The 21,835-nt window shown below is 38.3% G+C and overlaps 1 protein-coding gene across 4 annotated transcripts in view; it reads left to right on the top strand.

The window, feature by feature from the left end:
- The window catches only part of IQCA1 (IQ motif containing with AAA domain 1), a 170,169-nt gene that overhangs the window by 25,742 nt on the left and 122,592 nt on the right, over nucleotides 1-21,835 (top strand). For all 4 annotated transcript variants that reach the window (XM_054478407.2, XM_054478406.2, XM_054478409.2 and 1 more), the window contains exon 6: nucleotides 16,384-16,589. In XM_054478407.2, coding sequence (XP_054334382.1) covers nucleotides 16,384-16,589 — 206 coding nt within the window. The remainder of the gene's footprint in view (nucleotides 1-16,383; nucleotides 16,590-21,835) is intronic.

The raw sequence follows: 21,835 nt of genomic DNA, 5'->3' as shown, positions 1-21,835 counted from the left end.
CATATAGTTATTCATATAATATGTATAATTCTAAAGTATATAGATTTCAACTAAAGTGTAGAGATTTCAACTAAGTATATACACACATCCATGCACATACAAAAGAAAGAAAGAAAATATGCCAAGTCTGAATAAAACTGATGTTTTAATGTGTGAGCTTTGGGAGATTTCTTTTTTGTCTGTAATCATCTTCATTTTCTAAAATAGTCAAATTTTACTTTGTTAATTAGAAAAAAAAACACACATTTAAAAGTAAAAGCAGCTCACCAAAATGTCAGAATAGAAGCAACCTGGCTTCAGTCCCCCCAACAGAAAATCAAAAACGAATATCCAGCACCAAGATTATCACCAGCAATGTCCCATAACTCAGATTTAAGGATGACATGACCTCCAGGGCCACAGAGAAGTAAAAAAATTCTGAGCCGATAGTAAGAAAATCAGACTTCTATATTCACAGTGCTCCTCCCCGCAATCTGCCAGGCACCTCATGTGTGGAAAAATCTCCCCCAGACTCATGGTTTCTACCCTGGAAAAAGATCAATGTAAACAACCAGCTTCCCCATCTTGGGTTCCCTTGCAGGAGAGCCATCCCTGCCTCAACCTACAGGAAGCATCATGAGTATCTGTAAGGATAAAAACCTTTTAGGTCAGCCAGAGACAAAGGGAAAGGCAGGACTAGCATCCCCAGCCCACAAAACTCTTCTCTGTATCTTGGCCAAAAGAGATGCAAAGTCAGAATGGCTGTTCAGCAGCACCACACTGTAGAAGGCAGGCTCCACAGGTACCCTGGGCACAAACCACTAGCCAGCCTCCCTGCATAGCAGGGATATCCCCTTTGGGACCTTCCCCACTGGGACAGGCAGCACTCCAAACATTTGCTAGAGCTAATGCAAACCTGGGCTTAAGGTTCCATACAGTACTGAAAAGGAGGCAGCTACCTAGCAATAAAGGAAATTCAACAGGTAAATTGTAAAGAACCCCTAAGCAAACATATCAAAAGGAAACCAAAACAATCCAAACAGAAAAGACTGGAATAAATAACTGATTCTTCAACGACAAGACATAGACATACACCAACAAGAAATAACAGCAAGCGGGAAATGTGACCTCCTCAATGAGACAAAGCAAGAAGCCAGTGACTGACCCTAATGAAATGGCAACATGTGTGCCGTCATATCAATAATTCCAAATAGCAATTTTAAGGAAACTCAGCAAACTCCAAAATAACACAGGAAAGCAACTTTGAAATTTGTCAGAGAAATTTAACAAAGGTATTGAAATAACTTCTAAAAATCAAATCCTGGAACTGGTAAATACATTTGCTGGATAGAAAAATACATTAGAGGTTCTTAACAGCAAAATGGATCAAGCAGAGGAAAGAATCAGCTTAAAGGCAAGCTATTTGAAAATACACAGTCAGAGGGGAAAAAAAGAATGAAAAGGAATGAAGAATACCTACAATATATAGAAAATTACCTCAGAAGAGCAAGTCTAAGAATCATTGGTATTCAGGAGAGAGTCGAGAAAGGGTAGAAGCCTTATTCAAATAAATAATAACAGAAAACATTTCAAACCTAAAGAAAGAAAAAATATCCAAGTATAGGAAGGTTAGAGATCACCAAACAGATTCAACCCAAATAAGACTATCCCAAGGTATATAATAATCAAATTCTCAAAAGTCAAGGAAAGCAATGGGATTCTAAAAGCAACAAGAGAAAAGAAGCAAATAACATATAATGGAGCTCCAGTTTGGTAACAGACTTCTCAAAGGAAACCATACAGGCCAGGAGGGAGTAGAACAACATATTTAAAGTTCTGAAAGGAAAAAAAAAAACAAAAACAAAAAAAAACCTGTCAACCAAGAATACTGCACTCAACAAAGCTGAACTTCAAACATGAAGAAGAGATAAAGTGTTTCCCAGAGAAACAAAATTTGAGGGAATTCATCACTGCCAGACCCATCTAACAAGAAATGCTAAAGGGAGTTCTTCAGTCTGAAAGAAAAAGACACTAACATGCAGAAAGAAAACATTTAAAGATCTAAAAGCCACTGATAAAAGCATACAGACAAAGCCAAATTACTCTAATTCTGTAATTGTGGTGTGTAATCCACTCATATCTCTAGTAAGACTAAAAGACTATCAAAATTAACAGTAACTACAGCAGCTCGTTGAGAGACAAGTAATATAAAAAGATGTAAATTGAGACAACAAAAAGTCAAAATGTGGGGAGATAAAGTGTAGTTGTTTTAGTTTTTCCTTTGTTTCTATGCCTTTCTTTGTGATCAGAGGTAAGTCCTCATCTGTTTAAAATAACTTATATGACTTGTTGTAAGCCTTATGATAACCATAAAGCAAAAACCTATGATAGATACACTAAAAATAAAAAAGCAATTAATTAAAATATATTGCCAGAGAAAATCACCTAAACACAAAGGAAGAGTATAAGAAAGGAAGAGAGGAATTACAAACAACCAGAAAAAAAAAATGTAAATGGCAGTAGTACATTCTTACCTATCAAAAATAACATTTAATGTAAATGGACTAAATTCTCCAATTAAGTGATAGAGAGTGGCTGAATGGATTTTAAAAATTAAAAGATCCAACCATATGCTGCCTACAGGAAGCCAGTTTCACCTATAAAGACACACATGAACTTAAAGAAAGGAATGGAATAAGATATTCCATGCAAATGGAAAAAAAGGACAGGAATATGTATACTTCTATTAGATAAAATAGACTACAGACTGGCCGGGCGCAGTGGCTCACGCCTGTAATCCCAGCACTTTGGGAGGCCAAGGTGCGTGGATCATTTGAGGTCGGGAGTTCAAGACCAGCCTGGCCAACATGTTGAAACCCCGCCTCTGCTAAAAATACAAAAATTAGCCAGATGTGGTGGCAGATGCCTGTAGTCCCAGCTACTCGAGAGGCTGAGGCAGGACAATCGCTTGAACCTGGGCAGTGGTGGCTGTAGTGAGCCGAGATCGCACCACTGTACTCCTCAGCCTGGGTGACAGAGCAAGACTCCATCTCAAAAAAAAAAAGAAAAAAAGAAAAAAAAAGACTACAAGGATTGTAAAAAAAGAACCCAAAAAGGCTACTATATAATGATAAAGGGGTCAATTCAGCAAGATAATATAATAATTATAAATATATGTGAAACCAACATCAGAGCACCCAAATATAAAGCAGACATTAAATCAACCTAAAGGGAGAGATATACTGCAATACAATAATAGTAGGTAGCTTCAACACCCCATTCTCAGTAGTGGACAGATATCCAGACAGAAAATCAATAAAGAAACATGAGAATTAAGCTACACACTAGACCAAATGGACCTAACTGACATTTACAGAACATTTTACCCAACTGCTGCAGAATACACACTTTTCTCATCAGCACATGGAATAGTCTCCAGAATAGACTACGTGTTAGGCCACAAAACAAATTTTAAAAATTTGAAATCATATCAAGTGTTTTTTCTGATGACAATGGAATAAAACTAGAAATCAATAACAAGAGAAAACTTGGAAATTATACAAACATGGAAATTAAACAACATGCTCCTGAATGACCAACAGGTCAGTGAAGAAATTAAGAAGAAAATTTTAAAAGTTCCTGAAACAAATGAAAATAGAAATCAACATATGAAAATCTATGGGATATAACAAAAGCAGCACTAAGGGAAATGTTTATAGCACGTAAAGGCCTACATCAGAAAAACAGAAAGAGCTCAAACAACCTAATAGTGCACCTCAAGGTACTAGAAAAGCAAGGAGAAATCAAACCCAAAATTAGTGAAAGGAAAGAAATAAAGATCAGAGCAGAAATAAATGAAATTGAGACTAAAACACACACACACAAATATGAACAAAATGAAAAGTTGAGTTTTTGAAAAGATAACAAAATTGACAGACATTTAGCTAGACTAACTAGGAGGAAAAAAGAGAGAAGACCAAAATAAAAGAAATCAGAAATTTAAGAGGAGACTTAACAACGATACCACAGAAATATATAGGATCGTTAGAAACTATGACAAAAAAAACTGTACACCAACAATTTGGAAAGCCTTTAAGAAACAGATAAATTTCTGGACATGTACAACCTACCAAAATTGAACCATGAAGAAACAGAAAACCTGAACAGACCAATGATGACTAATGAGATTGAATCAATAATAAAAAGCCTCCCATCAAAGAAAAGTCCAGGACCTGTTGGATTCCCTACTGAATTCCATCAAACATTTAAAGAACTAATACCAATACTACTCAAACTATTTAAAAAAATTAAAGAGAAGAAAAGACCAGGTGACACTTGAACCACACAGGTTTGAACTGCATGGGCCCACTTATAAGCAGGTTTTTCTTCTGCCTCTGCCACCCTTAAGACAGCAAGACCAACCTCTCCTCTTTCTCCTTCTCCTTAGCCTACTCAATTTGAAGACAGTGAGGATGAAAACTTTTATGATGATACACTTCTGCTTAGTGAGCAGTAAATAATCTTCTCTTCCTTATGATTTTAATAACATTTTTTCTCTCGCTTCGTTGTAAGAATACAGTATGTAATACATGTAATATATAAAATATGTGTTAATGGACTGTTTATGTTATCAGTAAGGCATCTGGTCAACAAGTTATTAGTAGTTAAGTTTTGGGGAGTCAAATGCTATGTGTAGATTTTTTTACTGTGTGTGGCACCAGCACTCCTAACCCCCATGTTGTTCAAGGGTCAACTGTACTTTCAAACTCATTCTATAAGGTCTGGTACCAAAGCCAGACATGGACACAACAAAAAAAGAAAACTACTGGCCAACATCCCCAATGAACATAGATGGAGAAATCCTCAACAAAACACTAAAAAACCAAATTCAACAATGCTTTAAAAAGATCATTCACAACAACGAGAATACGTGGACACAGGGAGGGAAACAACACACACTGGGGCCTGTTGGAGGTGGAGGACGGGTGGAGGGAGAGCATCAAGAAAAATAGCTAATGCATGTGGGGCTTCATACCTAGGTGATGGGTTGATAGGTACAACAAACCACCATGGCACACATTTACCTATGTAACAAACCTGCACATCCTGCACATATACCCTGGAAATTACAAGTTAAAAAAAATACAATCGGAAAAAAAAAGAAAGATCATTCACCATGACCTAGTGGGATTCATCCCAGGGATGCAAGAATGGTTCAACATACACAAATCAATAAACATGAAACCACATTAACAAAACCAAGAACAAAAACCATGTGATCATTTCAATAGATGCTGAAAAAGCATTCAGTAAAATTCATCGTCCCTTTATGATAGCAATTCTAAACAAACTGGACACCGAAAGAACATACCTCCAAACAGTAAAGGCAATATATGACAAGCCCACAGCTAACATCACACTGAATGGGGAAATCTTGAAGGCCTTTCCTCTAAGCTCTGGAGCAGGACAAGGATGCCCACTCTCACAACTTTTATTCAACATAATACTGGAAGTCCTAGCCAGAGTAATTTGGCAAAAGAGAGAAATCAAAGACATCAGAGTTGGAAAGGAAGAAGTCAAATTAGCCTTTTTTGCAGATGATGTGATCTTATAGCTAGGAAAACCTAAAGACTCCATAAAAAAACTGTGAGAATTTATAAATGAATTCAGTAAAGTTACAGGTCACAAACCAGCATGCAAAAATCAGTAGCATTTCTATAGCCAACAGTGAAAAATCTAAAAAATTCAAAAAAGTAATCCCATTTACAGTAGCTACAAAAAATATGAAACACCTAAGAATAATTTAAACCAAAGAAGTGAAAGATTTCTACAAGGAAAACTATAAAACACTGATGAAAAAATTGGAGAGAACACAAAAAATGGAATGATATTCCATGCTCATGGATTGGAAGAATTAATATTGTTAAAATATGAATACTACCCAAGAAATTTACAGATTTAGTGCAATCTCTATCAAAATGATATTCTTCACAAAAATAGAAAAAAAAATTCTAAAATTCCTATAGAACCACAAGAGACACTGAATAGCCCAAACAATCCTGAGCAAAAAGAACAAAGCTGGAGGTATTACATATACCACCTGACTTCCAAATATACTACAAAACAGTAGTAACCAAAACAGCATGATACTGGCCTGAAAACAGACACACAGACCAGTGGAACAGAATTGAAAACCCTGAAATAAATCCATGTATTTACAGCCAATTTATTTTTGACAAAGGCTTCAAGAACCTACATTGGAGAAAGGACAGTCTCTTCAATAAATGATGCTAGAAAAACTGGATAACCATATGCAGAAGATTAAAGCGAGACCCCTATATCTCACCATATACAAAATCAAATCAAAATGCATTATTATCAAAAAGACAAAAAATAATGGATTCCAGCAAGAATGTGGAGAAAAAGGAATGCTTGTGCACTGTTGGTGGGAATGCGAATTAGCCACTATGGAAAACAGTATGGAAGTTCCTCAGAAGACTAAAAATAGAACTATTAGGCTGATAGAAGCATTAACAGTAATGGCAAAAACCACAATTACTTTTGCACCAACCTAATACTGTATGATCCAGCGATCCCACTATTGAGTGCATATCAAAAAGAAAGGAGACCAATACATCGAAGAGATATCTGCACTTGCATGTCTGTTGCAGCACTATTCACAATAGCCAAGATATGGAATCAACCTAAGTGCCTATTAACAAGTGAATAAAGAAAAGTGTGGTATGTATATACACAATGGAATATTATTCAGCCATGAAAAGTAATGAAATCCTGTCATTTGCAGACATGAATGGAACAGGAGGTCATTATGTTAAATGAAATAAGCCAACACAGAAAAACAAAAATCACATATTCTCACTTATACATGGGAACTAAAAAAGTGAATCTCCTGAAGATACAGAATAGATTGGTGGTTACCAGAGGGCTGGAAGGGCAGGCGGGTGAGGGGAGATGAAGAGAGATTGATTAATAGGTAGAAAAATACAGTTCTATAGAAGGAATAAGATCTAGTGTTTAATAGTTCAATAAAGTGAGTATAGTTAACAATAATCAATTGTATATTTCTAAATAGCTAAAAGAGTAGGATTTGAATGTTCCCAGCATAAAGAAAAGATAAATATTTGAGATGATGGATAGTCCAATTACCCTAATGTGATCATTACACATTACATAAATATATCCAAATATCACATATACCCTGAAAATATGTACATCTATTATGCATTCATTTTTTAAAATAAAGAAATAGTACTACGTTTTACAAAACAAAAAAAGTAATATTAAATGGCAGTAGAGTTTCATAAATTTTTCCCCTAAGATCTCCAGATTGTTTGGTGTATACGGATAGGTAGGTACATGATGATATGTCAGTATTTCTCTGTTCAACACCCGTAAGAGACACATGGATATAGAATGATAAAAACAATTGTTATGTCCAGTTTTCTACTTTAAAAATTAAATTAGAAGTCAAAAGATTTAATCTAACACAATCTAAGTTTAACATGAAATTTTACTTTAGAATCAGTTGGGATTCAACAACTTCTATTTGAGTTCCATTTTATTTAATTCAGTCTACATTTACTGAACACCTATGCTGTGCCACACACCAGAAACTTAGGCAATGGCTAAACACAGTTTGTTCATGCTGAAGTCTTACTAGCTTACACTGATACCATACAAAGATAGAATTACATGTTTTTAACTTTATTTTAGTGTTACTTTGTAGTTTACATGTACTCAGCTCAAATGAATGAAGTTTGTATTAATTTTTTCAGCAATACACAGTTTGGTATAAAGAGAATAACATCTGTTTTGTATTCCATGTGACTTTCTTCAGTTTGCTTTTTTTTTGAGTATGTCTTCACTTGGCATTACATGTTCTATTGAAATTGTACACCATTGAGAGATATAGGGATTCAGTTTTTAAAAGAATGTTGTCTTCTGTTCACTGTCTGGAAACCATTTTTAAAAATCCAAAATCTATCACCCTAAATCCAAGAAATGTTTGCAATTGAATGTATTTTCCACTATATCACTGGTTAAGATATTACCTACTCATTTTAAAATTTATTTTTTATTATTTCATTTTGTTGCACTATACCAGTGTAGAAACCATTGACTTATCTGATCAAAACTGTATTTGTATCTTTAGGAGATGCTTGGCATATTTCTAGGAGTGACTATTTAGTAACTGAAACCAGAATTAGAGCAAGAGACATCATCATGCCTTCAATTCCTGACCAAATGTTTCTTTTACCACTGTCATATAAATTTTTTTTTTGGATATTGCCATTTTAAATATTTATATTCTAAAATCTACAAAGAAAAATAAATAGCACTCTAAAAATTTATGTGCAGTTATTTTAATTGGCAGAGCCAATGGAGTGGATCAAGTAGAAGGAAACTTAATGATTGTAATACATTTCATTTTGTGGATCCCTTTGAAATAATTTGTCCTACAGTCATGACCATCATATATTTTATGTTACCCTGAAGCTATCAATGTTTGCATTATAATAAAGAACACTGGGGAAACACTTATTAAAGAGGAAGACCTGTCACTTTTAAAGGCGTCTGCTGAATCCTAAAAGCACCGTAAAACCCTGTTCACTTTCCCATTCTAACGTGAAGCAAGCTGTATTCTAAATTATTTTTTGGCCAATACATTCAATTTCTTTCTTATTAACAACTAACCTCAAGTACGAGCTTGGGCGCCCAAATGAGCGTGGCCGTCTCCCGAGACTCCGTTTGGGAAAGCTCTGTGCATATTGTAACTGTGCTTTTGTTGCCCTCAGAACATGGGGTTCCTCTTTGGGAATTGCTCTCAAAGCCAAAGTGAGCAAAGAATCTAAATGAAATGCTCTTTGATGATCACACTTTCATTTCAAAATGAAATGAAACTATGTAGTCTAGCTTGGTCATGTGCATTATTCATCATATTTGCTGCAGATGATCTTTGATTGTTTTTATTTAAAAAATATTATTCTCAAAAAATAGATTTGCTGTGATTTGTGGGGTTTTGTTTGGCTTTGTTTTTGTTTTGTTACACTTTTTAAATACAAAAGGGCTGTTCCCTACATGTCCTGGGAAGGAAGCAGCACCTTGGAAACGAGTGTGAGTTTCCAGGCACCAGCTTTGAAGGCCTGCTCCCCTGCATTGAGGGAGAACCAGGCATGGGGTTGGGGGACAGTTGGGAGTGTGCACTTCCCAGGCAGACAGAGCTAGGCTCAAAGCCCAGCTCTGCAGTGTGCCAATGGAAGGATTTTGAGTGACATACTTAACCAGTGAGCCTCGGTTTCTTCTTCTGTAAGGGCAGGAGAGTGCTACCTATTTCACAGAGATGCTGTTAGGAGACCCTTATGACAGATTGAAGGAAAATGGTCTAGCCTGGAGCTTGGGATAGGATATGCCATTATGGAATGCTGGCTGATATTAATTATCTTGAAAAATTATAGTATGTTGTCACGATATCTGACTTATTTCATACAGTGGAAAACTATCAAGAACTATAACTTTTCATGCAACAAAACACAAACTATTCAAAATAAATAGATTGTTGTGTAAAATACATGTGCAACTGAGTTTAAACTGTAAAACGTCCTGGCCTTTGTCATCATTTACTGCTGAAGTTATGAACTGAAAATGTAATCTGTTAAAAATATGATCCTGTAAAGCAAAGGGTTTGGAGTAGCCCATAGGGTTTAAATCTCACCTGCGTCTACCATAGCTAGCTGCAGGGGGGAATTGTGGAGGCAAAAATCGTGCTACCTGTGCACACAGCTTGTGTTGTTGCACCAGCAAAAAGTTTGCAAACACAACAAGCAGTGTGTCCCGTACAACTGTGTCTGCAGGGCCATCAGACACCTGAGTGAGGAGATTAGAATTTCAAGAAGGACGCCTGGAAGCATCTGTAGTTTCAAAAGGCCACTTCAGGAGGCTTTGGGGAGAAAAGGAAAAGTCACCGTTTTCTTTTCTGTTACGTGGGATTTTGCAATCTAGTTACTTGGGAACCTCTGGTTTTATTTTTAGTTTTTTCTTCGTATTGGGATGCAGTTTTATTCTTGTCTCAGGTCTCCAGATCATCAGAGACTAAATGACGAAAATAATTCTCTTCCTTACCCTCCTGTTTGTCCCTTGAGCCCAGGAATCCTTTGTCTACATTCCAGGGCAGGACATCTGCCTTTACTTATCTAATATGAGGGCTCATTGCAAAGTGCTCTGATGCATCAGATTAAAGCCGTTAAGGTCAAGAACCCTGGAACCAACCTACCTGGGTTCAGATTCCAGTTCAACTGTTTTCTAGCTGTGTGAACTTGAGCTGGCACCTTGACCCCTTTGTGCCACAGTTTCTATACATGCAAAATGGTGGTAGTAATAACTCCTAGCTCATAGATTTGTGTCAAGCGTTAAAGAAACTGCTATCTGTAAGGGATTTAAACTAGTGTCTGGCAGCAGTAGCATGCATTAAGCACTATATAAATGTTAGCTGTTAATTTTTTAAATAGCTTATAATCACGCATTTAGATGCTCATATCATTCATAATTCAAAAATCCTTCTTAAATTGCCATCTTTTACCTATTTAAGTTAGCAAAGATCAAAAAAGTTAACGTTACAGTGTTGGCAAGGTATAGAAGCACAGACATTGTCATGCACTTCTTGTGAGGGGAGAGTAAATAGTCCAGCCTCTTTGCAAGGTAGTTCAGCAGTATTACAATTACAAATGCATATTTTTTATAAAAGTATGGTCTATAGTACCCATTAACTTTTTTTTTAAGTCAGAGAAAACCTATCAGCAGAGAGAGACAGCAAAGCACAGAGAGTAAAAACAGAGACTCCAGAAATAGATGCCTCAGGCCAAAGCCCCAGTCACTTCCTGGCTGTGTGACCCTGGACAAGTTCCTTGACTTCTGTGTACCTCAGTTTTCTCATATATAAGATGAAGATAATAATGCTACCTAGTAGCATAAGGCTGTGTTGAGAAATAAGGGAGTTAATACTTTTCAACCACTTAAAATAGTGCCTAGCAAACCATAAATGCCATCAGAGTGTTTATTTTAATATATTTTTAAAGAAAGTAGTGCACAAAAGTAACAGATGAAAAGCCCACCACTAATTAATTACAAGCACAACTAGACCTCTTATAACCCAGTTCCTAATAAAGCAATTTTTTTACATACTAAAAATTTTTTTAGAAATTAGGCTTAACAGGCTAGAACATTTTTTATTCTTTAATAGTTTTGTACCCACTAAAATTGTTGCATCTAAGATAAAGATTTACCATAATTTTACTCTGAGCAGAGGGCAAAAGCAAACCATCAGCTCTAGCTATCTGTACTATCTTTTTTCACTTCTCCTGCTGGGTTCATCTTTATGAGTAGGTATATTGTATAAACACAGATACATAAATATAGATATATTACTCTGAAATGAAATGATGAAACAAAATGGCTGATTTTAATAAACTAAAGAACACCCCCCTCTTCACATGGTCTTGAAATGAACCAACTGAGGAGCGGTGCATTCCGCAGCATGAGGTCTTCCATGTGCAAAATTAGAGCCAGGGCATGAGGCGAGCCCAATGATCTGACCGAACACGCGCCTCTAAGTGCTTCCTAATGAACACTGAGGTGTCCAGGGGGGATGCGGTGCTCATCAATCTCTGCATTGACGATGGCGAGAAATTTCACAGGATGGTCATTTGCTGGGAATAGATGTCTACCCTGCTCCTTCTTCGCCTTTGGTAACAACAAAGCACCACAAAGAGCACACTCCGGCAAGACAGCGAGCTGCCCCAGAAAGTTAACAGCATTCAGTCACTTATTTGCAAGTATATTTGCAGCTGATAAATTGAACAGACTTGCATTTGGACAAATGTCCATTTTCTCTTACTAATTTGAAGAAGGATTTTTAAAGACAAAGCCCATCAAACATTAGATAAGCATTTTAAGTTAATGGACCGTGTAGTCCTATTTCCCCACAAACTCAGGAGGCATCACATTATGTCCTATTTTTACAGCAACATCAATTATTAATATGTATATTTTTGCTGACAGAGGACCTTACTATAAATGTAGGTTTCGTTATCCAGTTCTGGGTCATTAACTATGGAAAGCTTGGAAATATAATGGTTTATTCACATGGGAAGCCTTCATTAAGATGCATTATTCTACAGCTGATGTATTTCAATATATAGTATACTATTGTGTTCTCTGTCTCCCTTTAATATTTGTAATTTATTTTTAAATGAGTTGCTGTTTATGCAGTGAGTTAACAAATTTGAATTCCACATGACCAAAGTTGCTAAAGAGGAAAAGATGTTTTAGCCCAAAGGAAAAGCTGCTCATTAACATAGGACCTAAATATGTTATAACCTTTAAATTCAAAAGCAACCGGAGAAAGGAGCCACAAATGACCCAAATGTATTTTTGTCAGAGAAAGTCTATATCAAGAAACATGCATGAATACACACATATTAACAGCACAGCATGGTGTAGTAGGAGAAACACAGCACTAAAGGAGCCGGGAAGCCTCATTGCTGGATTCTTCATTAACATGGAATGACGGGAAAGTCACTGAGTTCTGAACCTCTGTTTCCTCATCTGGTCAGTGGGATAGTCATGTCCTCATTCTTACCTCAAATAATAGATGTGTGGCCAACATGGTGAAACCCTGTCGCTACTAAAAATACAAAAATTAGCTGGGCGTGGTGGTGCACTCCTGTAGTCCCAGCTACTCAGGAGGCTGAGGCAGGAGAATCACTTGAACCTGGGAGGTGGAGGTTGCAGTGAGCCAAGATCACGCCACTGCACTCCAGCCTGGGCAACAGAGTGAGACTCCGTCTCAGAAAATAAATAAATAAATAAATAAATAAATAAATAAAATAGATGTGGACATGAATAAAGAAACGCAGTACAGGAATATGTAAGACGGAAACCATGCCAAGGGGCTATTAGGAAAATCCAATGACAGCTGAGTGTTTTGTTGCACTCATGGATTGTGGAAGTACTAGGAGGTTTCTTGGACACTTCGTATAGGGCTGTTAACAAGACACAAATCAGAGTCATCTGCTCATTCATTCATTTTTAGGGATGAAAGGAGAAAAGACTCAGGTAAAATATAGTTTGTCTGTATACATCTATGAAGGAAATCTTCAAATAAGAACAGGAACAACATAATTTGGAGAAAAGCAACATCAGATGATACATTATACAGTAGATAATTGTGACATTATTAATACAAGACTTCAAAACAATTTTACACTTTCATCACAGGCAAAAAAAAATTTGAATCGTTTATTGCAGAGATCCATTTTAACATCTCCATGAAAACTAAATTAGCCATTGGAGAGATTAAAGTCTCTATATGAATTTATGCTTCTGTCTTACACACTTAAAATGTAAGCACTAGGAAAGAAAAACATTACCTGGACGATATAAGAATTGGATATTTTTAATGATTATATAAAGGAAATTCCTGCTGTTCAGTTTTGACACAAAATGCATAATATAAAGAAAAGTCATGCTTTTGAGTACCTTATTGAGGCAATTAATGATCATTTGTTTTTAACATTGTTCTTTAAAATGATTCTGTAATTCTCATTCTATATTCGCTTTTCTATTACTTTAAAAAGTAATTTTTAGGGTTTTTTTTTCCTAGCATCATAAAAGTTGTATGTTCTCAGCCGGGCATGGCGGTTCACCCCTGTGATCCCAGCACTTTAAGAGGTAGAGACGGGCAAGTTGCCTGAGTCTAGGAGTTCAAGACCAGCCTGGGCAACATGGCAAGACCCCATCTCTACAAAAAGTACAAAAAATTACCCAGGTGTGGTGGTGTGCACCTGTACTCCCGCTACACAGGAGGCTAAGGTGGGAGGATCACTTGAGCCCAGGAGGCAGAGGTTGCAGTGAGCTGAGATTGTGCCATTGTACTCCAGCCTGGGTGACAGAGTGAGACCTTGTCTCCAAAAAAGAAAAGCTGTTTGTTCTCATTTTACTAAACTTAGAAAACTGGCTCAAATTTCCTTAGGATTTTCTAATGCATATATTTACAAAGTATGATACGTGTGGTTTCCTTTTCTCTTTTAACTGATTTTATGGGGTGAGTGGACCCTGTATTTTAATGACATCTTCATTGTGAAATCCCTCCCACCTTTAGAGGTTCATAGGTATTTCTTAGAGAGTGTGTGTATATGTGTGTGTACATTTGTGTTACATTTAACTAATTAGTTTAAAATTTATTTTAGTTTATGACATGAATTGAATCTTTAAGATAATGATTTTTTCCAAGTAATTGACTTAAGTTTATAGTTTTGCTAATGTCTTTTCTAAACAGGGTCTTGAATGTTACCATATTCTTGTTTCACAGCTTTCAAAATGGACTTTAATGTTGTTCTCTTACCGTTGGACGTTTCTTTACTCCAGAGCTCCCTAGTATTCCTGGATCTCACCCACTTAGCTATTGGTGCAGCCTGTCCTAATGACCAGAATCACAATAGTGTTCGCCATAGTGACTACAAAAAATAAGAAAGGAACAAGTATAAAATAAGAAACTATTCTGGGAATGTAAGAGCACGCCAAAAATTAAAACAATAACAATAACCACTCCAAAATTTAAATAATCCAAATGATACACATAACTGAAAGTCAAATTGGTTCTGGAAGATAAAGCTAAAGAAATCTCCTATTTGCACTATACCATAGTGATTTTTTTTCTCCTATTTACACTGTCAACTAGTACAAATAGACAAATGGAAAATATAAAAGCTCAGAGTCATGAAAGATCAATCTGGTAGTCTGGCATTTATCTAATGCTAATTGCAGACAAGGAAATGGAAAAAAAGAAATAATAGAAGGAAAACTTGAAGAGTTGAAGGCAATTCTTTATATTGAGTAGACCTACCAAAGGAGAATACAATGAATGAAGAAATGCCTACACCTATATACATTTTGATGAACTTTCAAAACTCTAAGAGTAAAGCATTATAAACACTTTCAGGGAGGAAACAGCTTATTTGCAAAGGAACAACAATTAAATTTGCAAAAAAGGAACTGGAAACTCTACATATTAGAAGTAGAATTCCTCAAGGGAACTACCAAAATGCCATTCAAGTGGGAGGGGCCAAATGAAGACATCTTTAGAAATGCAAGTCCTTATAATATTTTTGGCTGTACATATTCATTCTGAAAGTTACACTCAAGGACATACTTCAGCAAAATGAAAACTAAATACAAAAAAGAAGAACGAGGGTCATATGATTTGGATGTTTGTCCCCACCAAATCTCATATTGAAATGTGATTCCCACTGTTGGAGGTGGAGCCTAGTGGGAGGTGATGGATCCTGGGGGCAGATCGCTCATGAATGGCTTAGCACCATCCCCTTGGTGATGAGTGAATTCTCTCAGTTCACACAAGATCTGGTTGTTTATACGAGTCTGGGACCTCCCCTTCTTTATCTCTTGCTCCCTTTCACCATGTGAGGCACTGGCTCCCTGTCACCTTCCATCATGATTGTAAGCTTCCTGAGGCCTCGCCAGAAGCCAAGCAGATGCTGGCACCATGCTTCTCATACAGCCTGCAGAACTGTGAGCCAAAATAAACTTCTTTTCCTTATAAATTACCCACTCTCCAGTATTCTTTTATAGCAGTGCAAAAATAGACTAATGCAAAAGGTAAACAGAGAAACAAGGACATCTCATAGTTAAATGTAAACATATCTTGCTTTTCAAAATTAATTACAGTCTATGATATTATAAAATGAGAGGTTGTAGGAAGAAAAGTGAATACGTGCATAGGTCCTATACTTGTTCAAAGAAGCTCTAGATTATGATAAATTCTAGACAGATAGAAATATAGATGTTAAGTAACATGTTACAATTTTAAGATACCCAGTAGAAGATTAAAATAAGATGTATAATTTTTAAACCACTACATGACAAGAATGAACAAAACTAACTCCATAAATCCAACAGAAGGTAGGAAAGGAAGAAAAAAAAAACAAGAAAGTGTGTTAGATAAAAAACTTAAGATGAGAAGATTACCTCCAAATGTTTCTTCTATACAATGAATAAAATTTTTCTTTTCTATAATTCTCAGATTGAGTTTTTTTAATCCAGATCTATGTTGTTGACAGGAGAGAAACCTCAAACATATTGAAGCTGAAAACTTCAAAACAAAAGAACATAAAGCATTACATCAGGGACTTTGGATTAAATACACTGAGTAAATGCACTCAGTTAGCTTTGCTTCCTCTGGATGCTTGTATTTCTTATTTGCCTTTGCTAAGACACTATGGAAGATATTAACACATTTGTTTAGTTTCTGATATTTTTACCAACTCTGTAACTTTTATTTCCTCAAACCTTATTGCTTGTATATATTTTCAGAATCCACCTCCTCTCTTTAATGAAGTCAGTGCTACAGTAATCCAGGCAGAAAAGGTGGACCGCCTGCGGAATGAGGTGCAGATAAAGCATGAAGAGGACTACAGGGAAGCCCTGGTTACCATCAAGAATGACCTAAAGTTGATAGAAGGCCTGGACATCAAGGAGAATCTTCAAGACCAGATCCGGCATTGGTTCATCGAATGCAGGTGAACATGAGCTACGTCGTGACATATCCAGTCTATTCTTTAGTGGCTGAGGTTATTGTATGTTTTTAAGCACAGAAGCATGTTGATATAGAGTCATGAGGTTTCTTGGCTTCGTTTTAGAAATGTGAAATGCCAAGGCTAAGAATTCAGAAATTAATTTTTTTAAATATGGAAAAATGGCCCACATAGTGCCTCTGTGACCACATGGCTTGGAATATAATGAGTGCATGACATAGCCCAAGGATGGCAGGACTTCACAGGCCAGGTCTGTCCAAAAGCCAGGGGACCCAGAAACAACCTTCCCTTCTGGCATCTAACCAGCCTCTCTACTTGTAAGAAGCTTGAGATTCTCAATCATGGTCCCTCTCGGTCATAATCCTTTGAGGCAGCTGCTGATTCCTGGGACTAGACACCTGGTCACCCGGTCTCCTTGAAATGATGGTGTGTTAGGTGGTTCTTGCATTGCTATAAAGAAATATCTGAGGCTGGATAATTTCTAAGGAAAAGAAACTTAATTGGCTCAAGGCTCTACAAGCTTTACGGGAAGCATGATGCTGGTATCTCCTCCTGTTTGCCTCAGGGAGCTTTAACTCAACTCACAGCAGAAGGTGATGCAGGAGAAGGCATGTCAAATGGCAAGAGCAAGAGCCAAAGAGAGAGTGCGGGGTTGGCAGCAGGGGGTGGTGCCACATACTTTTAAACAACCAGATCTTGCAAGAACTCACTCACTATAGCAAGGACAGCACCAAGCCATGAGGGATCCACCCCCATGACCCAGACACCTCCCACCAGGCGCCACCTCCAACACTGGGGATCACATTTCAACATGAGATTTGGAGGGGGCATCCAAACTTTATCAGATGGGTAGATAGGTAGTTTTGGAGACAAGGCTCCAGGTGTGTTCATATTTAAGGGTGTTCTTTAATGTTCCTAAATAAAATGGTAAATGAGTTAAAACTTGTTTACAAAAGATGGTTTGTAAACGGTATTCATCAGAGAATTTTTCTACACAGCAGAATACTTTGTTGGTAACCTAATTAGAAGAGTTTTTTAAATCAATTTTGTTTCAAGAAGGGAAGAAAAGAGGGCAGATTGTTATGATCAGTCCCAGGAGCCATAGAAGGCAGGCTTGGCCATCTGTTTTCTTGATGGGGTATTGCATCATATCACTTCAGGTCTCAAGATGCTCTGATGCCAACTGTGGTTAGCTCATCAGGACCAGAGAATTTAAATGTTGGCAATAGAAAAATCAAACTTTCTCTCAGAAGATTCTATTAAAAGATATCTGTGGCAGGCAGCCTCTAAGCTGGCCTCCAGTGATCCCTCCGCTGAAGTGTTAGCTATACCTAGTAACACTTCCAAAGACAAGAATACGGCTAGAGTGATGGGATATCACTTTCATCTGGCTCCCCTTTCCTGCTCTCTCACTTGCCTTCTCCCTTGCTGGCTCAGAGGAGTCAGCGACCATAGTGTCAGCTGCCCAGTGGAGAGGCCCACAAGGCAAGGAGCTGGGGGAGGCTCCCAGGCAACAGCCAGCAAGAAGCTGAGGGCCCCCTCCAGCAGCCTGAGAACTAGATGCTGCCCACCAACCACAGGCATAGACTTGGAAGTGGATCCCCTCGACCCAGGTGAGCCATCAGATGAGACCACAGTCCCCGCCAGCACTTTGGTGGCAGCCTTGTGAGAGACCTTGAAGCAGAGGCGCCCAGCTGAGCCACATCTGGTTCCCCACCCAGAAACCATGACATGATATGTGTTTGTTGTTTCAAGCTACTAAGGCTCAGAGTGACTTGTTATGCAGCAATAGATACCTAATACATATCAATTACTTTTACAGTGATTTACAAAAACCTAAACTACTACAAACTTCTTGTGTTAACTTCATGTGGGATCCTAATACACTATCTCCTCAATAATACTTCAATTTTATATCAAAGTTTCTTTACAAATGTTTGCTTCAATGACATGCTTTTGACTGAGAGTTCCATCTTTTCCTACAAAACAATTTTAAAAGTGATTACTTTTAAAAATTCAAAATTGATTACATTTGTGAGGTTTTCTTTCCATGTCTTATTTATCAGGTATATTTTATTGCAAAATGGGATATTTTGAATGAAGGGGTATTTAAAATGAGGAATTTGATGTTGTGTAAATTCTGTACTGTTGGTGATGAATGGAGACAGAGGGCTGCTGTTAATTGAGCCGACGGTATCGATGTGCACATACCCCTCTTTCTCCATCCCTTTCCTCCTTGCCTTCTGGGGATGGTTTCATGAGAGCATACATTTGTCAAAAATTATAAAATTCTATCCTTGAAATATGATCAGTTTATTATATATCACTCAGGCCTCCATAAAGCTGTTAGAAATATATCACAGTAATGGTAGTATATCAGCAAAAATGCCAATGCTTTCGTTCTTTAAAATATCATGTTCTGTTATCCAGAATACCAAAACCCAGTTTTCCAGTGCTACCATCGTTCTCAGACTCCCACTCCTGCTCATGGTATAAGACTTGCATCTTTACCAAAAATGGGTCACATATAAAAGACAATAAATAAATAATTTTAAAAAGCGGTGGGGGAGGGAAGACTTGCATTTGCCAATTATAGGTGACTCTGTCTCTTCTGGTTTAAAGTAGTCTCTTTCAGGTTAACTGTCTCTCGTGGATAAATGTGAAGTCAATTTAAATGTCTTTCTCTCAAGAATCTTGCCCCATTTTTCTTCTCCTTACTGCATCTGACTGTAAAAGGAAATTCCATATCCTTGGACCAACAGCTGGCAGCTGGGGCAAAGAGTGCCAGGCACACCGTTTCATACCCTGGTGGTTTTTTGTTGTTTGTTTGCTTGTTTTTGAGACAGAGTCTTGCTGTGTCACCCAGGCTGGAGTGCGGTGATGTGATCTCGGCTCACTGCAACCTCCACCGCCCAAGTTTAAGCGATTCTTCTGCCTCAGCTTCCTGAGTAGCTGGGATTACAGGTGCACACCACCATACCAGGCTAATTTTATATTTTTAGTAGAAACAGGGTTTCACCATGTTGGCCAGACTGGTCACAAACCCCTGACCTCAAGTGATCCACCCGCCTCGGCCTCCCAAAGTGCTGGGATTACAGGCGTGAGCCACCGCACCCGGCCCCTGGTGGGTTCCTGCAGCCATGTGGTATGGCAGCACTGGTCCGGCCCACCTGGTCTGTTGGGGGCTTCCTTTGCAGCCCATGGTTTCCGCCACATGTCCCCAGGCACTGGCCACCCACAATCCAAGCCTCTTGGGTCTGAGCCCAGCTCTGCTGGCTGCTGGTTCTCCCCCATGAACATAGGTGGTGCCAGGCCCAGGTCTCAGGGGCCTATCCAGCAGGTCCCCTCCATTTTGCTACCATCAACCCCACACCATCCTGCCCAGGTGGGAAGATGAGCACCACCTCGAAGTTCTCAGATTCTCCTCAGCCACTCCAGGGCTTCTGCTAGGGTCTCAACATGCACCCTGTCTTTGACCGAGGCCCTTACAGGATGGGGCCCAAGGGCTCAGGGTCCCCACCCTCACTCCTCTCTTTCCTTCCCTCACCGTGCTGCCCCCACTACTTTGTTGTTCAAGTTGAGAGTGACTTGTTAGGAAAGCCCCCTGACTGTTCCCTCCCAGGTTCCTTCTGTCTCCTCCTTTAGCTCTGAGAGCCCCTCCACTTTGCTCTTCTAGGCAGTCTGGCACAATGATTAGGAATGCAAACTGGAGCCATCACTTCCCGCAAAATAGCTGTGTAAGCTTGGGCAAGTCATTTAGCTTCTCTGTGCGTCAGTTTCCTCATCTGTGATATGAGGACAAGAATTGTCCCTGTTTCACGGAGTTGTGAACAGATGAAGGGTGCTTAGACCTCTAAGTGTGGGCCACTGTCATTTCTCCCAGGCTGTAACCACTGCTCACTCAGATGCCCCCTCTCCCATGTAAACTGCAAGTCCTATTAAGACTGTGCCTGGTACTAGGATGAAACTGGTATATATATTTCATGAATAAGCAGTGAATGGTGCAAGCCAATGGTATTACAGTTTTTCGTTCTTATTCAATTACATAATTGGGTCTGGAGAAAATATACTTGGGATGATTTTGTGCAGTTGCCATCATGGAAATGCAGGTAGAAAGGCATTGTTTCAAAAGAATTGTCTTCTGATTAAATCACTTTGGTTTACACCTAAAACTGTCCTCAATGTTCATGAATTTCTCTTATCAGGAACTTCCCCCATTTTCTCGTGTGTCAGAGAATAGGTATTCAAAAATATATTTTCTGTAAATGAAATGATTCTTTACTTTCATATAGACAGGGTAAAATCTAATTTGTTATTAAGTGGCAAAACCAAGTTGAAAGCACTGTGTACAACTGTAACCCCAAATATGCTAAAATATATATTTTATATTCACAAACACATTTAACTTATTAAATATATGTTTGCAGTCCAGTCACGGTGGCTCACACCTGTAATCCCCATACTTTGAGAGGCTGAGGTGGGCAGATCACCTGAGGTCAGGAGTTCGAGACCAGCCTGGGCCAACATAGTGAAACCCCGTCTCTACTAAAAATACAAAAATTAGCTTGGCATGGTGGCGGATGCCTGTAATCCCAGCTACTCGGGAGGTTGAGACGAGAGGATTGCTTGAACCCAGGAGGTGGAGGTTGCAGTGAGCCAAGAATGCACCACTGCACTCCCTCCTGGACAACAGAGCAAGACTCTGTCTCAAAAAATAAATAAATAAAATAAATATATGTTTGCAGATGGATGGAAATTTCAGGAAGAATACACTAGAAACTGTCAGCATGGCTACTTCTAGCAGCTAGAGTCGTGGGGTTACTTTTTGTTTCATATTTTTCTGTACTGTTAGAAGTAGAGAAAATAAGTATTATTTTTATAATAAAAACCCTCATTAAAAAAATGTATGTGAGGACAAAGAAAGGCCATCTATTTGGGTTGATTTTACATTTTTAAGACACCCTGATTTTAGAAACGTCAATGAGTATAATACCTTGGGCACCCGTGGCAACCATCTTTTGACAAAAGGGCAGAGAGACGGGGCTGGCCGTGGATGTCAGTTGCTTCCCCACCTGAGGTCCCGGCAGGGTCATGGGAGACGGGAGCAGCTCTGGATATCATCCCGGGAGCACGTTCTCAGTTGTCCCAGGGTTTATGGACGCCCTTTGAAGATCCAGCCCTCACTGGCCTGTCCCTTGAGAACACTTTATCCGGTGTCCTTGACCTGACAG

Source organism: Pongo pygmaeus, chromosome 11, assembly GCF_028885625.2.
Source record: "Pongo pygmaeus isolate AG05252 chromosome 11, NHGRI_mPonPyg2-v2.0_pri, whole genome shotgun sequence".
NCBI lineage: Eukaryota > Metazoa > Chordata > Mammalia > Primates > Hominidae > Pongo > Pongo pygmaeus.
This window is presented reverse-complemented; position numbering and strand designations above follow the sequence as displayed.